General features: G+C 39.4%; 1 protein-coding gene across 1 annotated transcript in view; it reads left to right on the forward strand.

The window, feature by feature from the left end:
- The first annotated feature begins 8,806 nt into the window (after positions 1-8,806).
- LOC128647499 (ATP-dependent RNA helicase DHX15-like) overlaps positions 8,807-17,319 on the forward strand; it is a 45,105-nt gene continuing 36,592 nt past the window's right edge. The window contains exon 1 of the mRNA XM_053700285.1: positions 8,807-8,975. Coding sequence (XP_053556260.1) covers positions 8,911-8,975 — 65 coding nt within the window. The 5' untranslated portion in view covers positions 8,807-8,910. The remainder of the gene's footprint in view (positions 8,976-17,319) is intronic.

The following is a 17,319-nucleotide window of genomic DNA, read 5'->3' on the forward strand; positions in this document are numbered from 1 at the left end:
GGTCTATCCCATTCCTTATTAATAATTTCTGTAAACCTTTCAGGTATTTGGAAAACCATCAGTACACACCGGCACTGCAAAGTATTTATCCAGTCTACACAATTTCTCTGGCACTGCAATGGTATCACAGTCATTCAGAGCAGCTAAAACCTCCCTAAGCAACACGCGGAGGTGTTCAAGCTTAAATTTAAATGTAGAAATATTAGAATCAGGTATCTTTCCTGAGTCATTAACATCACCCACTGACTGAAGCTCTCTTTCCTCAGCTTCTGCATATTGTGAGCGTCAGTATGTCTCACCCCAGAGCTATCTCGCTTACCTCTAAGTTCAGGTAGTCTGGCTAATACCGCTGACAGTGTATTATCCATGACTGCCGCCATGTCTTGTAAAGTAAACGCTATGGGCGCCCTAGATGTACTTGGCGTCATTTGAGCGTGAGTCCCTTAAGCGGGAGTCAAAGGGTCTGACACGTGGGGAAAGTTAGTCGGCATAACTTCCCCCTCGTCAGATTCCTCTGGTGATACATTTTTTAAAGACAGAAAATGATCTTTATTGCATAAAATGAAATCAGTACATTTGGTACACATTCTAAGAGGGGGTTCCACCATGGCTTTTAAACATAATAAACAAGGAGTTTCTTCTATGTCAGACATGTTTATACAGAATAGCAATGAGACTAGCAAGCTTGGAAAACACTTTAAATCAAGTTAACAAGCAAGCCTTTAAGAGAAACAAATTTTGTCAGAATTTGAAAAACAGTGAAAAAATGCAGTAAATCAAACAAAATTTTTACAGTGTGTATAATAGGCTAACAGAGCATTGCACCCACTTGCAAATGGATGATTAACCCCTTAGTTACCCCTGGGAGTAAGCATGATACCAGTCGTTATTAAATCACTGTAATCAGGCTTAACTTACATTAATCCGGTATCAGCAGCATTTTCTAGTGTTTTCCATCTCTAGAAAAAATTATAACTGCACATACCTGATAGCAGAATAAACTGCACGCCATTCTCTCGCTGAAGTTACCTCATCTGTGTAATCCCCTCAGACATATGTGAGAATAGCAATGGATCTTAGTTACAACCTGCTAAGATCATAGAAACCTCAGGCAGATTCTTCTTCTATTTACTGCCTGAGATAAAATAGCACAACTCCGGTACTATTTAAAAATAACAAACTTTTGATTGAAGAAAATAAACTAGCTATATTTAACCACTCTCTCCTACAACGTCCTAGCTTGTTGAGAGTTGCAAGAGAATGACTGGGTATGACAGTTAGGGGAGGAGCTATATTACAGCTCTGCTGTGGGTGTCCTCTTGCAACTTCCTGTTGGGAATGAGAATATCCCACAAGTAATGGATGATCCGTGGACTGGATACACCTTACAAGAGAAACACACTTTTTCTAACTATGACCCCCAAAATCTGTTACACATCTACAACCACCAAAAAACACCCGTGCTAAATAGTTTCTAAATTTTGTCCTGAGTTTAGAAATACCCAATGTTTACATGTTCTTTGCTTTTTTTTGTAAGTTATAGGGCCATAAATACAAGTAGCACTTTGCTATTTCCAAACCATTATTTTTCAAAATTAGCGCTAGTTACATTAGAACACTAATATCTTTCAGGAATCTCTGAATATCCATTGACATGTATATATTTTTTTTTAGTAGACATCCCAAAGTATTCATCTAGGCCCATTTTGGTATATTTCATGCCACCATTTCACCGCCAAATTTTACTAATTTTTTCACAAACTTTTGGTTTCTCACTGAAATTATTTACAAACAGCTTGTGCAATTATGTCTTAAATGGTTGTAAATTCTTCTCTGGGATCCCCTTTGTTCAGAAATAGCAGACATATATGGCTTTGGCGTTGCTTTTTAGTAATTAGAAGGCTGCTAAATGCCACTGCGCACTACACGTGTATTATGCCCAGCAGTGAAGGGGTTAATTATGGAGCATGTAGGGAGCTTTTAGGGATAATTTTAGCTTTAGTGTAGTGTAGTAGACAACCCCAAGTATTGATCTAGGCCAATTTTGGTATATTTCATGCCACCATTTCACCGCCAAATGCGATCAAATAAAAAAAAAATTGTTCACTTTTTCACAAACTTTAGGTTTCTCACAGAAATTATTTACAAACAACTTATGCAATTATGGCACAAATGGTTGTAAATGCTTCTCTGGGATCCCCTTTGTTCAGAAATAGCAGACATATATGGCTTTGGCGTTGCTTTTTGGTAATTAGAAGGCCGCCAAATGCCGCTGCATTTCACACGTGTATTATGGCTAGCAGTGAAGGGGTTAATTATGTAGCTTGTAGGGAGCTTGCAGGGTTAATTTTAGCTTTAGTGTAGAGCTCAGCCTCCCACCTGAAACATGAGACCCCCTGATCCCTCCCAAACAGCTCTCTTCCCTCCCCCCACCCCACAATTTACATATGCTGCTGTGTAGGATCCCCCCTTAGCCCCCAGCCTCACTGATCCCCCACCAAACAGCTCTTTAACCCTCCCCCTCTGCCTTAATGGGCGCCATCTTGGGTACTGGCAGCTGTCTGCCAGTACCCAGTTTAGTAAAAAAATGTGCCTTTTTTTTTTTTTTAAAAAATGCCCTTTTCTGTAGTGTAGCTTCCCCCCCCCCCCCCAAGATCAACCCCCACACCCCTTCCAGATCCCTTAGCTGTTTATTTACAGCTTTCAAAACGTTTTATTTTTTTACTTTTGAAAGTTTATTTTTCTGTAGTGTAGCGGTTCCCTCCCGCTCCCGCCCCGTGCACGCGCCCGCCCGCCGCCCCCCGTGCACGCGTGCGCTCCCGCCCCCCTCCACTCCACTCATCGATGGCCGCCCACCCGCCTCCCAGACTTGCTCCCACCCACCAACGATACCGGCCACCGATGTCCGGTGCAGAGAGGGCCACAGAGTGGCTCTCTCTGCACCGGATGGCCAAGGGGGGTTATTGCAGGATGCATCGATATCGAGGCATCACTGCAATAACCGGAAAGCAGCTGGAAGCGAGCAGGATCGCTTCCAGCTGCTTTCCAGACCAAGGACGTACGCCACACGTCCTCGGTCATTAACTGTATTTTTTTTGAGGACGTGTGGCGTACGTCCTTGGTCATTAAGGGGTTAAGGGCATAGATCCAGAAAGTCTCCCTTTTTCTAAGTCTCAATAATCTGTTGTGATCTAATTTATTTGGTGCTATCCATTCAATTATTTTAACAGTAAGTCCCTCTGGGTTACTGTTATGGGCTATTCTAAAATGTTCAGACACGCTGTGGTTTTCAAAGGAATTTTCAATATTTTTAATATGTTCAGATATTCTATACTTTAGTTTTCTCTTTGTCCTTCCAATATAAATTTTTCCACATTTGCATGTTATCTGATAAACGACATATGTACTGTCACACGTGCAACTACTTTTACATTTATAGGATTTTGATTTGTTAAAATTATAAAATAAACTTTCACTACTAACATATGGACAGGTGCTGCAATCCTTCTTTTTACATTTTATCAACCCTTTCTTCTGTGTTAACCACATATTATTTTTATTTTTGGTGTTCATAGGGCGATGTTCTCTTAACTTGCTTGGGGCTAATATATTTTTCAGATTATTATTTCTTTTGTATATAAATTGAGGTTTTTGACCTACATGTGTGCCTAAAACGGGGTCTCTTGCTAAGATGTTCCAATGTTTTTCCAGAATTTTCTGAATATCTCTATGATTTTCATTGTATGTGGTTATGAATCTAACATTATTGGAGGCTCAGGCTTACATTTACCCACCAATAAGCAAGCATAACCCAGGTTCTCAACCAAAAATGGGCCGGCTCCTATGCACCACATTCCTGCTTTTTAAATAAAGATAGCAAGAGAACGAAGAAAAATGGAAAATAGGAGTAAAGTAGAAAGCTGCTTAAAATTGCATGCTCTATCTGAATCATGAAAGAAAAAATTTGGGTTTAGCGTCCCTTTAACCCCTTAATGACAACTGACGTACCAGGTACGTCATGCAAAAACTAACAGTTAATGACAATTGACGTACCTGGTACATCAGTTGTCTAACAGAGTGCTGGAAGTGATCACAATCGCTTCCAGCAGCTCTGAGGGTATTGCAGTGATGCCTCAATATGGAGGCATCCTGCAATACCCCTTTACAAGCCTCCGATGCAGAGAGAGCCACTCTGTGGCCCTCTCTGCACCGGTAGTGATGGTGCCGTTGTCCGGGTGGGAGGGAGCGTGCGCGCGCGTGCATGAGACGCGCGTGAACATAGTGCGCGTGCACAGGGCATGTGCACGAGGCGCGCACATGTACACGTGCACGCGCGCACATTAGCCACACTTACACCAATGAGGGCAGAAAGCCAGGGAAAGGTAAAACAAATTTTTTCAAATATAAATGGATCTGGGAGGGGGTATTGTGGAGGGGCTGCTACAATACAGAAAGAGTTAATTAAAAATAAAATAAAAATACTTTGTTTTTTGGGGCCAAAGTGGGTACTGGCAGACAGCTGCCAGTACCCAAGATGGCGGTAATTAGGTAGGGGAGAGGGTTAGAGAGCTGGAGGGGGGATCAGGGAGGTTGGGGCTAAGGCAGGGGTCCATCCAAGCTAAAAGATTTTATTATTTTTATTTAAAAAAAAAACAAAAAACTCTTATTTAGTACTGGCAGACTTTCTGCCAGTACTTAAGATGGCGGTAACAATTGTGGGGTGGGGGAGGGAAGAGAGCTGTTTGGGAGGGATCAGGGGGTGGGATGTGTCAGGTGGGAGGCTGATCTCTAACATTAACCCTGCAAGCTCCCTACAAGCTACCTAATTTAACCCCTTCACTGCTGGGCATAATTCACGTGTGGTGCACAGCAGCATTTAGCGGCCTTCAAATTACCACAAAGCAATGCCAAAGCCATATAAGTCTGCTATTTCTGAACGAAGGGGATCCCAGAGAAGCTTTTACAACAATTTCTGCCATAATAGCACAAGCTGTTTGTAAATTATTTCAGTGAGAAACCTAAAATTGTGAAAAATGTAAAGTTTTTTTTTTTATTTGCTCGCATTTGGCGGTGAAATGGTGGCATAAAATATACCAAAATGGGCCTAGATCAATACTTGGGGTTGTCTACTACACTACACTAAAGCTAAAATTAACCCTACAAGCTCCCTAATTAACCCCTTCACTCCTGGGCATAAAACACGTGTGGTGCGCAGCGGCATTTAGCGGCCTTCTAATTACTAAAAAGCAACCCCAAAGCCATATAAGTCTGTTATTTCTGAAAAAAGGGGATCCCAGAGAAGAATTTACAACCATTTGTGCCATAATTGCAGAAGCTGTTTGTAAATAATTTCAGTGGGAAACCTAAAGTTTGTGACAAAATTTGTGAAAAAGTGAACTTTTTTTTTTTTGATCGCATTTGGCGGTGAAATGGTGGCATGAAATATACCAAAATGGGCCTAGATCAGTACTTTGGGATGTCTTCTAAAAAAATATACAGGTATCCCTCAGTTTACGCCGGGGTTAGGTTCCAGAAGGAATGGTTGTAAATCGAAACCGTTGTAAATTGAAACCCAGTTTATAATGTAAGTCAATGGGAAGTAAGGGAGTTAGGTTCCAGGCCCCTCTCAAAATTGTCATAAGTAACACCTAATACATTATTTTTAAAGCTTTGAAAGGAAGACTTTAAATGCTAAACAGCATTATAAACCTAATAAAATAAGCACACAACACAGAATATATAATTAAACTAAGTTAAATGAACAAAAACATTTGCTAAACAGCATTATAAACCTAATAAAATAATCACACAACACAGACTTCACTTGCATTTTTCTGCAAACAGTTCTTTCTATGCATTCCAATCTGGACTGATTTATAAACAGGAAGATCTTGTTCCTTTGAAATCTGCTCGATAGCTCAGGTCTGGTTAAACTGATTAATTTCAGCTTGCTTGGCTTTGCTGCAACACAAGCGGACAGCTCCACCTACTGGCTATTTTAATAAATCCACTGCTTCTCAATGCTTTTCAATAGCAGTCACATGACTGGAAAAAAAGGTTGTTATTCTGAAACGGTGTAAATTGAACCGTTGTAAAACGAGGGCCACCTGTATATACATGTTAAAGGATATTCAGGGATTCCTGACAGATATCAGTGTCCCAATGTAACTAGCGCTAATTTTGAAAAAAAGTGGTTTGGAAATAGCAAAGTGCTACTTGCATTTATGGCCCTATAACTTGCAAAAAAAGCAAAGAACAAGTAAACATTGGGTATTTCTAAACTCAGGAGGGTCAAAGTTAGAAAAAGTGTGTTTTTTTTCCATTTTTTCATCATATTTTATCTTTTTTTTTTTTAGTAAATTATAAGATATGATGAAAATAATGGTATCTTTAGTAAGTCCATTTAATGGCGAGAAAAACGCTATATAATATGTGGGGGTACAGTAAATGAGTAAGAGTAAAATTACAGCTAAACACAAACACCACTCTGTGGCCCTCTCTGCACCGGACATCGGTGGCCGGTATCATTGGTGGGTGGGAGCAAGCCTGGGAGGTGGGTGGGCGGCCATCGATGTACAGAGTAGAGGGAAGGGGGGCGGGATCGGGGGCGGGTCAGTCGGGAGGGAACCGCTACACTGCAGAAAAATAAAGATGTAATAAGCAACAAAAAAAAAAGTTTTGAAAGTTTAAATTAACAGCTAAGGGATCTGGAAGGGGTGGGGGGTTGGTCTTGGGGGGGGGGGGGAAGCTACACTACAGAAAAGGGATTTTTTTTTAAAAAAAAAGGCAACTTTTTTACTAAACTGGGTACTGGCAGACAGCTGCCAGTACCCAAGATGGCGCCCATTAAGGCAGAGGGGGAGGCTTAGAGAGCTGTTTAGTGGGGGATCAGTGAGGTTGGGGGCTAAGGGGGGATCCTACACAGCAGCATATGTAAATATGCTAAAAAAAACACAAAAAAGCCCAAATATAGCTTTTATTTTAGTACTGGCAGAGTTTCTGCCAGTACTTAAGATGGCGGGTACAATTGTGGGGTGGGGGAGGGAAGTGAGCTGTTTGGGAGGGATCAGGGGGTCTCATGTTTCAGGTGGGAGGCTGAGCTCTACACTAAAGCTAAAATTAACCTTGCAAGCTCCCTACAAGCTACATAATTAACCCCTTCACTGCTAGCCATAATACACGTGTGAAATGCAGCAGCATTTAGCGGCCTTCTAATTACCCAAAAGCAACGCCAAAGCCATATATGTCTGCTATTTCTGAACAAAGGGGATCCCAGAGAAGCATTTACAACAATTTGTGCCATAATTGTACAAGCTGTTTGTAAATGATTTCAGTGAGAAACCTAAAATTGTGAAAAATTTAACGTTTTTTTTCATTTGATCGCATTTGGCGGTGAAATGGTGGCATGAAATATACCAAAATTGGCCTAGATCAATACTTGGGGTTGTCTACTACACTACACTAAAGCTAAAATTACCCCAAAAAACTCCCTACATGCTCCATAATTAACCCCTTCACTGCTGGGCATAATACACGTGTAGGGCGCAGTGGCATTTAGCAGCCTTCTAATTACTAAAAAGCAACGCCAAAGCCATATATGTCTGCTATTTCTGAACAAAGGGGATCCCAGAGAAGAATTTACAACCATTTATGCCATAATTGCACAAGCTGTTAGTAAATAATTTCAGTAAGAAACCAAAAGTTTGTGAAAAAAATTTAGTAAAAAAGTGAACAATTTTTTGTATTTAATCGCATTTGGCGGTGAAATGGTGGCATGACATATACCAAAATGGGCCTAGATGAATACTTTGGGGTTGTCTACTAAAAAAAATATATACATGTCAATGGATATTCAGGTATTCCTGACAGATATCAGGGTTCCAATGTAACTAGCGCTAATTTTGAAAAAAAGTGGTTTGGAAATAGCAAAGTGCTACTTGTATTTATTTCCCTATAACTTGCAAAAAAACAAAGAACATGTAAACATTGGGTATTTCTAAACTTGGGACAATATTTAGAAACTATTTAGCATAGATGTTTTTTGGTGGTTGTAGATATGTAACAGATTTTGGGGGTCAAAGTTAGAAAAAGTGTGTTTTTTTTCAATTTTTTCCTCATATTTTATATTTTTTTTTATAGTAAATGATAAGATATGATGAAAATAATGGTATCTTTAGAAAGTCCATTTAATGGCGAGAAAAACTGTATATAATATGTGTGGGTACAGTAAATGAGCAAGAGGAAAATTACAGCTTAACACAAACACCGCAGAAATGTAAAAATAGCCTTGGTCCCAAACGGACAGAAAATGGAAAAGTGCTGTGGTCATTAAGGGGTTAAGCAAAGTTACCAATTCAAGAGATCCAACCCTCTCACATATTTGGCAAAGTCAAGATGAATAAAAGATCTTTCCTATAATTTCTCGTTATATGGTTTGCGTGCAGTCATTCTTATAGTATGGGTAACATGTAAGGGTTCAGTTATTTAGATTGCACTTGAACGCACATCGCTAAAATAAACTTTATCAGACACTCTGGCTACAGCACAACGGTTTGCTTTGCGGTAACCACCAGAAGTAAAAAGGTCTCAGTTATTGGTACTAACTAGAACCTTCTTCAGTAACACGGAACTAACGTCGTCCTCATTTGCGTAGTGACGTCATCACGTTCACACTACAGGCATTCCAACTACGTCTCTATCAGCAAAGTCTAGGTTTGCCCAACAACCTGGGCTATACGGAGCAGTCCAGTCGATGCATGTACGTCACTAAGCGCATGCGCCCTTCACTTCCTAGTAGCGACCGAGATTCTAGACGCTGCGCGCGCATCTTTCCTTTCCACCTCCTCGTGATACCGCGGGCGACTGTAAGGCCTAGCGTATTTTGTGAATTGTTTGTGAGACCCTGCCGCCATGTCCAAACGCCACCGTTTGGACCTCGGAGATGACTATGTTCACAACAAGAAGCGTAGTGAAGGGTGAGTGAGGACAAAGGGACAATGGGAGGAGGTTATCGGAACTGGGGAGGCGGGCTAGTGCGCTGCTCTTTGTGCCCTCTGAGTATTGGCAACCGGAGAGCAAAGCCCAGATTCCCGTTGTGTAGTTAGGTTCATTGAGCCGCTTCGAAGAGCGCATCCACTCACTGGTGCACTAACCTTTTCTCGGGCCCTGGCTACCTGGGCCTGCAGGTCACATCAAGACAACACCTTTGCATAACAAACAGTATGATTCCAAATAAGATTTCGATTACAGGCCACTTTGTTTTGTGTTTTAAGCCCCCGAATATATTCACCTTCTAGCTGCTGCATGTGTAGTACAGTAACTTATTGGAGGCAAAGTACTTCTATCACCCAAGAGGCTATGTTTCATGTCCTTTTAATTTCGACAAATACAATTATTTTAGCATTTAAAGGTCCTCTATAGCGACCATGCAATTCCGCACAAAATGGTAAAACATAGTAGAAGCTGCTGGTCCCAAGCAGATACGGCTAGTGAGCCATTCACGACCCAGCAGTACGACTGCTGTTTACTTGTTCTCTGTGGCTGCTGAGCAGTTCTTTGACTGTGTTCAACCCAAGTAAAGGGTTGCAAGTTCGCTAGTAATAAAATTACATGCACTAACACATAACATTTAACTTCCACTCTAATGGCTCTTTAAATGTCCATAATAAACCTTGATTGCAATAATGTTATAATCCCTACACACCAAAGTGCTCAAATCCCCCCCCTTATTGTGAAAAAAGTAATTTTGTGACTATTCCAATCTCTCAAAAATGGACATTTCCCCCATCTATGCTCCCAGTTCAATCACCAATATTAAGAACTCTATATATAGCTTGAAATTAATTATACATAATTTTAATGTGCTTGACCCAATAAACACTTCAACAAGAACCCCTAGAACGTGGGGATCTCATATAAAGTCTAATGTATAAAATACTGATATGTGGCAAAGTCCATATGCAAATATAATTAGCGCTGTGGAATCTGTTGGCGCTCTACAAATAACCAATAATTTTAGAAGAATATCGTTCGTAAGAAAAAAAGTTTCCAATTTGCATAGCATATACACTTCCATGGCTTGTGAAGTAGTATTTAAAACCTTATGTTTATTGTTGAAGTTTAAATAAAATAAGACCTGGATGTCATGGGTAAAAACACACCTCTGACCCTCCCGCGTCATCTAAACTGTTTCGCCAAGGCTTTATTGAAGACGACGACCTGTTTTAAACACTAGATATTTTTTTCAATTCCAATCAGCCTTGACTTGCGTATTAGGTATGGTAGCGTGTGTGCATCTGCACACTAAATAAACTCTGATTACAAGCTCTATGACGCAGTAGAAAGGAAGCAGGTATGCCATAGGGACAGGTATACCAGCTCAGCACTATGTCAATCGTATGATGCTAGGCATGTTTGCAGCATGTCAGTCATAACTAACTGAGGCACAGTATTATCATTTGGTATATGTGTTAACTACTTTTATTCAATACCATTTCTTTATCAAATGATTAATCTTTACATTGTAGATTTAAAACAGTTAAAAATCACAATTCATCTTTTTGGTATTTAAAAGAAAAATCTATAAATCTTTCAAAGCTATTTTCTGTACATATACAGTTTCTTTATATAAGATGTATATAGATATATATTTGTATGAATATTTATGATAAAGTAATTTTTATTATTTTTTGTAGCAAGTACATAATAGCAGAAAGAAATATAAAACAAGAAATTAACAGAACAAGGAAACGGAAGTCCTGGTTTTCCAAAATTACATTGTGAATAAAGTGGTTCAAATTACGTATCATTGAGTCATTCAGTCTCTATATCATAACCTATAAGGCGCCACTTACAAATAAAAGATTTTATGGCACCCAACATTTGTGAAACAATAGTCAATACAGTATAGAATTTTCTTTTGTAGCTGGAGTTAAAGTAACTTTATATACAGTTGTGTTGCTTTAAGGCTCAAATTGGTTACATACTACCAGGATAAGAAATAATAAATTAAAAAAATAGTGAAGGGGAAAAGAGTTAGGTAGAGCAAAGAGAGAGAGAAGTAAGGTGTAGATGAAGGGGTATCTCCTGACCATTCTACTCCGCTTTATTCGGAAGTTTGTTATATGTGGAATTAGTATGTCTCCTATTGATCTAAATTTTATCTGTCGTGTTTGGGGATTTTAAAATTCAAATATTAGGACAATCCAAGTGGGGGGCTCTATTGGACTAGACTAGTGTGTTAGGACACATTGTGTAATATCCAGTAGTACCATACTTTCTGGAAGGTTTCTTGAGTATCTAGAAGAAATGCTGCCTGCTCTGACATGTTATAATAAAATTTAATTTTTAGCTTGATTTCTTCCCAGGACGGGGCGCTCTCCCTCCAATGGCGGGCTATACATATCCTTGTGGCTGTACACGATATCCTAATAAATAAATTCATGTATTTATTGAATTCTTTAAGTCTGACGTGGAGTAAAGCTTGTTCTATGGTAAGCTTAATTGGGCTGTCTATGATAGAGCTTAAGAACCGCGATAGCTGGTTCCATACCCTGCGTGTATGTGAGCAGTCCCACCACATATGTTTATAGTCCCCTACCTCCCCACAGCCTCTATAACAGAGTCTAGATCTATCTTTGGTGGAGTGTGAGGTTATCAGCGGTGTTAGATACCAATGAAAGTTGGTCTTAATGCAGTTTTCCCACGTGTCTGCGCTTAAGAGTCCCTTCCCTGCACTAGATAGTTACATGCCACTCTCGAGTCTCCACCTCCCTATTGATATCCCTTTCCCATTTAGTTTGTAGGGTGGATTTAACATTGTCTGATGCTAGCTGGATTGCTTGGTATAGCCTAGAGATGGTGTTCTTGGGCCTGAATGAGGTGCTGCATATGTTCTCTAGTATAGAGGATACATTTTTAGATATGGATGGCAGGATGGGGTGAATGATAGAGTTAAAGTTGCAAGTATAAGAACCATTCTAATTTGATTGGCTGCAATTTTTCTTGTAGTTGTGTGTAGCTCATCAGTTTACCTCCCACCATCGAGTCAGCTATTCTATAGAGTCCTCTATTTTCCCATTTTTGTATAATGGGGATCAGTTCATGCCTAACCAAGCTTGTAAGTGTGGCTTTAGCGGAGTGTGTGGGAAGTAGAGTTAGAGAGGTGGTCAGTCTAGACCATTGTTTAATCATAAAGTCTATTACCGGATAGATGTGTTGCTGCCTATTAAGGCACCGTTTAGGGTCCCAAAGAATCATGTCTCGTGGGATGATTCCTGCAATATCTGTTTCTAGTTGAGTCCAAATAATGTCTTTGTCTGGGTCATTGAGAAGTGCGGTCTGTGCTAGTCTGGCTGCCTGATAATAGTGTTTAAGGTTTGGTGCCCCCACCCCCCCCAGTTGTCTGTTCCTAGAGAGGACTGCTGAAGGGATTCTGGCCTTTTTGTTTCCCCTTATAAAACTAATTAAATGCTTTTGTAGGTCATCCAAGTCTGAACCTGGTATTCTAATTGGCAGGGTGCGGAATAGGTACAAGATCCTTGGTAATATCATCATTTTGACTGCCGACAGTCTACCAAACCATGTAAATCTTAATTTACTCCATTTATTTAGATCTTGTTTAATAGATTTATACATAGGGGGATAGTTTGCCTTGTATAACGTCGATGAGCATGTGGTTAGATTTATCCCTAAGTATCTAAGGAAGTTTTTAGCCCATTTAAATTCAAAATTGGCCTCAGTTTTTTGGTATGGTCCGGGAGGTGTATAGGTAATGCTTCGCATTTCTCCAGGTTAATTTTATAGCCCGATATTAAGGAAAAGGAATTGAGGGTTTGGTAGAGGTTCGGAAGAGTCATTAATGGTCTTGATAGGGAAAGTAGGACATCGTCCGCAAAGAGTGTGAGTTTATATTCCTTTCGTTTAATTTTAATACCAGTTATATCAGGGGATCTTCTAATATGTTGGGCCAGGGGTTCAATGCAGAGCACGAACAGTAATGGTGATAAAGGGCAGCCCTGACGGGTCCCATTGAGGACGGCAAATCTTTCGGATTGGTGGCCCATGGCTCTCACGCTTGCTGAGGGAGTGGAATATATATTTTGAATTGCTCTCATAAATTCTCCAGATATACCTATTTTAGTTAGTACTGTCTGCATGTATGTCCAGTCAACTCTGTCAAACGCCTTCTCTGCGTCCAATGAAAGGAGCTGAGAAGGCGTTTTTGTCTTGTGCATGTAGTCAATCAAGGATACCATTCTCCTGACATTATCAGGAGCTTCCCTATTTTGAATGAAACCGACTTGGTCTGGGTGGACCAGATTGGGGAGTAAGGGCTTAAGACGATTAGCTAGAATCTTAGTGAAGATTTTTAGATCCTGATTTATTAAAGAAATTGGTCTATAGTTCTGACACCACGTCCTGTCTTTGCCTGGTTTCGGGAGTACTATAATTTTAGCGTCTAACAATTCAGAGGGGATTATATGGCCTTTTAATATGGAGTTGCAAAATTGAACTACATGTTTTGTGAGGGATGGTTTGAATTGTTTGTAATATTCCCCTGGGAAACCGTCAGGGCCCGCCGCCTTGCCTGGCTTTAAGTCCTTAAGAACCCCGAGGACCTCTCTGTCTGTAATGTCGGCATTTAGAGTCTAGTTCTTGTTTACTAATCTTGGGTAAGGCTGCCTCCTCTAGAAAAACATCAAGGGATTTCTGTGTCATTTCTGTTTTGGTTACCTTCCGTCCGTCGTATAAAGAGCCGTAATAGGCTGCGAATGAGTCGACTATATCTTTGGGGTTTGACGTCAGGACTCCCTGAGAGTTATAGAGGGAGGGGATGGACATGTCTCTAGTTCTGTTCCTAATTTTGTGGGCCATAAATTTGTCTGGTTTATTGGCATATAGAAAATATTTAGACTGAAGTCTAAGCCCTGCTCTGGATGATTGGTCGGAAAGCAATTTGTCCAGTGCTTGTCGTTTGTCTTGTAAAGATTTATAGAGACTTGGTGAGCCAGAAAGTTTGTGACGCTTCTCTAGATTAGCTATAACCCTTTGAAGTGAGTCAAAAAAAGTTTTGGCTTTACGTTTGGCATGTGACTTCATTTGGATTAACAGCCCTCGTATAACTGATTTGTGAGCTGCCCATACCTGTATGGGGTTATCTACAGTGTTCGTGTTTAAAGTCCAGTATTCCTCCATGTGTTTAAGAATGTATGAATATTTATAATAAGTAAATGTAAACACTTATGCAGCTCCTTTTATACTTCTTGTTATCAGTAGGGAAAAGAAGCTTCTTTGAATGCTATAACAATCCCTGAGCTGTGGACTTGCATATAGAGGCTGGCACGGTGCGCATGAGCAGCAGCACGTCTGTTTTTACGTGCTCACTCTGTCATTGGAGCTTTGAAGTTCACTTATAGTGGACGGTAGAATTAATATACATTTATATTATAAATCATCTTAAGCTTTCAAAAAGCAGAATAGATATACATGTATATTAAAAAATGTTCTTTTATAAACTTAGAATGTGAATGGAATAGGACTATAATATCGCTTTTAAATTGCCTTTAAGAAGTGTGTATGTGTATATGTATATATGTGTATATATATATATATATGTATATATGTGTATATATATATATATATATATATATATATATATATATATATATATATATATATATATATATATATATATATATATATATATATATATATATATATACATATACATATACATATACATACATACATACAGTTAGGTCCGTAGGTATTTGGACAGTGACACAATTTTCATAGTTTTGGCTCTATATGCCACTGCAGTTAAATTTGAAAGGTGTGATTGAAGTGCAAACTTTCAGCGGTAAAGGGCTATGATACCCAAATGTTGAAACTCTTGAAAGTGATGCAGCACAGCTGTAAAAAGCGGACTAGAAATATCACCTGAACATCTCTATGTAAAAAAGAAAGATATTTTTACCTAAAAATGTCCTAAGTATTCACACCCCACTGTGAAGGCCTTTAAGCAGCAAATCAGTATGTCTGTCGTGGGACCGGCAATGGAGCGTGCCTCATGCGCACATGTTATTTCCCTATTCAGTTTAAGGAAGTTTACTATGAAATCTCATGATATCACAGTAAAAGAGTTCATCACCTCAGCACTGTTGATGCTGATTGGCTGCAGTTAATTTCTTCTTCCTTTTTTTTTTTTTTTTTTTACCTGCAGCTGGACAGCAGTTGAAGTATAACGGTTTACATAGCACTTACTCTGGTGAGCTGAGGAAATTGTGAAGTAAAATATCTTCCCTTTTTTACATAGAGATGCTCAGGTGATATTTTCTTGTCAGCTTTTTACAGTTAAACTGCATCAGTTTCAAGTGATTTGGCATATGAGTATTATGTCCCTTTAACTTAATACGTTTAACACAAAGATCTTATGACCTGTTAAGAATTAGAACTATTTTCATATATTGCCCCCTCTATTTTCAGGGGCTCAAAAGTAATTGGACAGATCACTCAATACGTGGTTGAAAATAATTTGCAGTGAATGACATCACCAGGTTCTGGGTTTCCTCTTAAATGATACATTTGAGGACTTTACAGCAGCTGTCTTAATTTGCTTTTTGTTTGTGTGTGCCTTCATTTTTGTCTTCAGGAAATTAAATGAATGTTCAACTGGGTTGAGGTTAGATGACTGAATTGGCCATTCAAGAATATTCTGCTTCTTTGCCTTGAGAAGCTCTTTGATTGCAGTATGGTTTGGGTTGTTGTCCATCTGTACTGTGAAGCTTCATCCTATCGGTTTTGCAGCAGTTTTGGCTGACTAAGACATAGTATAGCCCTATACACTAAAGAATTCATCCTGCTGATTCTGTCAGCAGTCACATAATCAAACACTAGGCACCCATTTTCATTGGCAGTAATAAATGGCCATGTTATAACAATACCTTCACCATGTTTCATAGATGGATGTGGTATCCTTCAGATCATGAGCAGTTCCTTACCTTCTACATACACTTCTTCTCTTCCTATCATTCTGATACAGGTTGATCTTAGCATCATCTGTCCAAAGAATATTGTTCCTGAACCAGGGCAGGCTTTTTTTTTTAATTTTTTTTATTTGGCCTTCCTATTCTTTAGGCTTTTCCAATGGTTTGCACCTTGTGTTAAACCCTGTATATTTATTTTCTTAAAGTCTTGACAGCAATATGTCTACCTCCTGGAGAGTATTCTTGGCTAGATGTTAAGGGTTTTTTCTTCCCCCAAGCAAAGAATTTTGCTATCATCCAACAGAATTTTTCTTTTATCCAACACAGTTATCTTCAGTGGTCATCTTGGCCTTTTGGAGTTTTCTGATTTGCCCACTTTTAATCTTTCTGCTATCCCTCTGATGTTTTTTTTTTTCCAGCTTAAAGGGACAGTCAACACTTCATTTAACATGATTGTATATTGAAAATAAAAAACCGAAGTTGCGCCTGCACTATACCCCTCCTGCCTTGCCTCTTTCCTAATCAGCGTCGCTAACCTCTCTAATAACCGGTAAATATGGCAACCGAACTCCCCCCACCGTTACGTAGCTGCCTTCTTCTTCAACTGATAAGCAAATCAGAATCCAGTCCTCGGACAGAAATTGCACGCGCGTGCAATTTCTGTCCGAGGACTGGATTCTGATTTGCTTATCAGTTGAAGAAGGCAGCTACGTAACGGTGGGGGGAGTTCGGCTGCAATATTTACCGGTGGTTAGAGAGGTTAGCGACGCTGATTAGGAAAGAGGCAAGGCAGGAGGGGTATAGTGCAGGCGCATCTTCGGTTTTTTATTTTCAATATACAATCATGTTAAATGAAGTGTTGACTGTCCCTTTAATTATGGCCTGCTTTACTTGCATTGACAGCTACTTGTACCTCATATTGAGAGTACACGGCAACAGCTTCCAAATACAAATTCCACATTTAGAATCAACTCTGTTCATAACTGATTGCTAAAGGGACAGTTTACTCAAGTGTTCTCCCCTTTAATTTGTTCCCAATGATCCACTTTACCTGCTAGTGTATTAAATTGTTTACAAGTATTTCCATTACTTGTAGAAGAGATAAGGTAATAAAATGTTAATTTTCCATTATGTTTTTCCAAGTATTGGTGATTGGTTTATGGACAGATTTAAGATAAAGCAGCAGGTATATTTACACAATCTGATAAAGTAACGATATCTGATTATACCTACAAGCTCAACCCATTTTATTAGGTTGTGGCTTTTAAACACAAAATCAGCTAATTCATATACACAAATAAGCCTTAAAAAAGCAAATCTCATACATTTTATA

Source organism: Bombina bombina, chromosome 2, assembly GCF_027579735.1.
Source record: "Bombina bombina isolate aBomBom1 chromosome 2, aBomBom1.pri, whole genome shotgun sequence".
Lineage (NCBI taxonomy): Eukaryota > Metazoa > Chordata > Amphibia > Anura > Bombinatoridae > Bombina > Bombina bombina.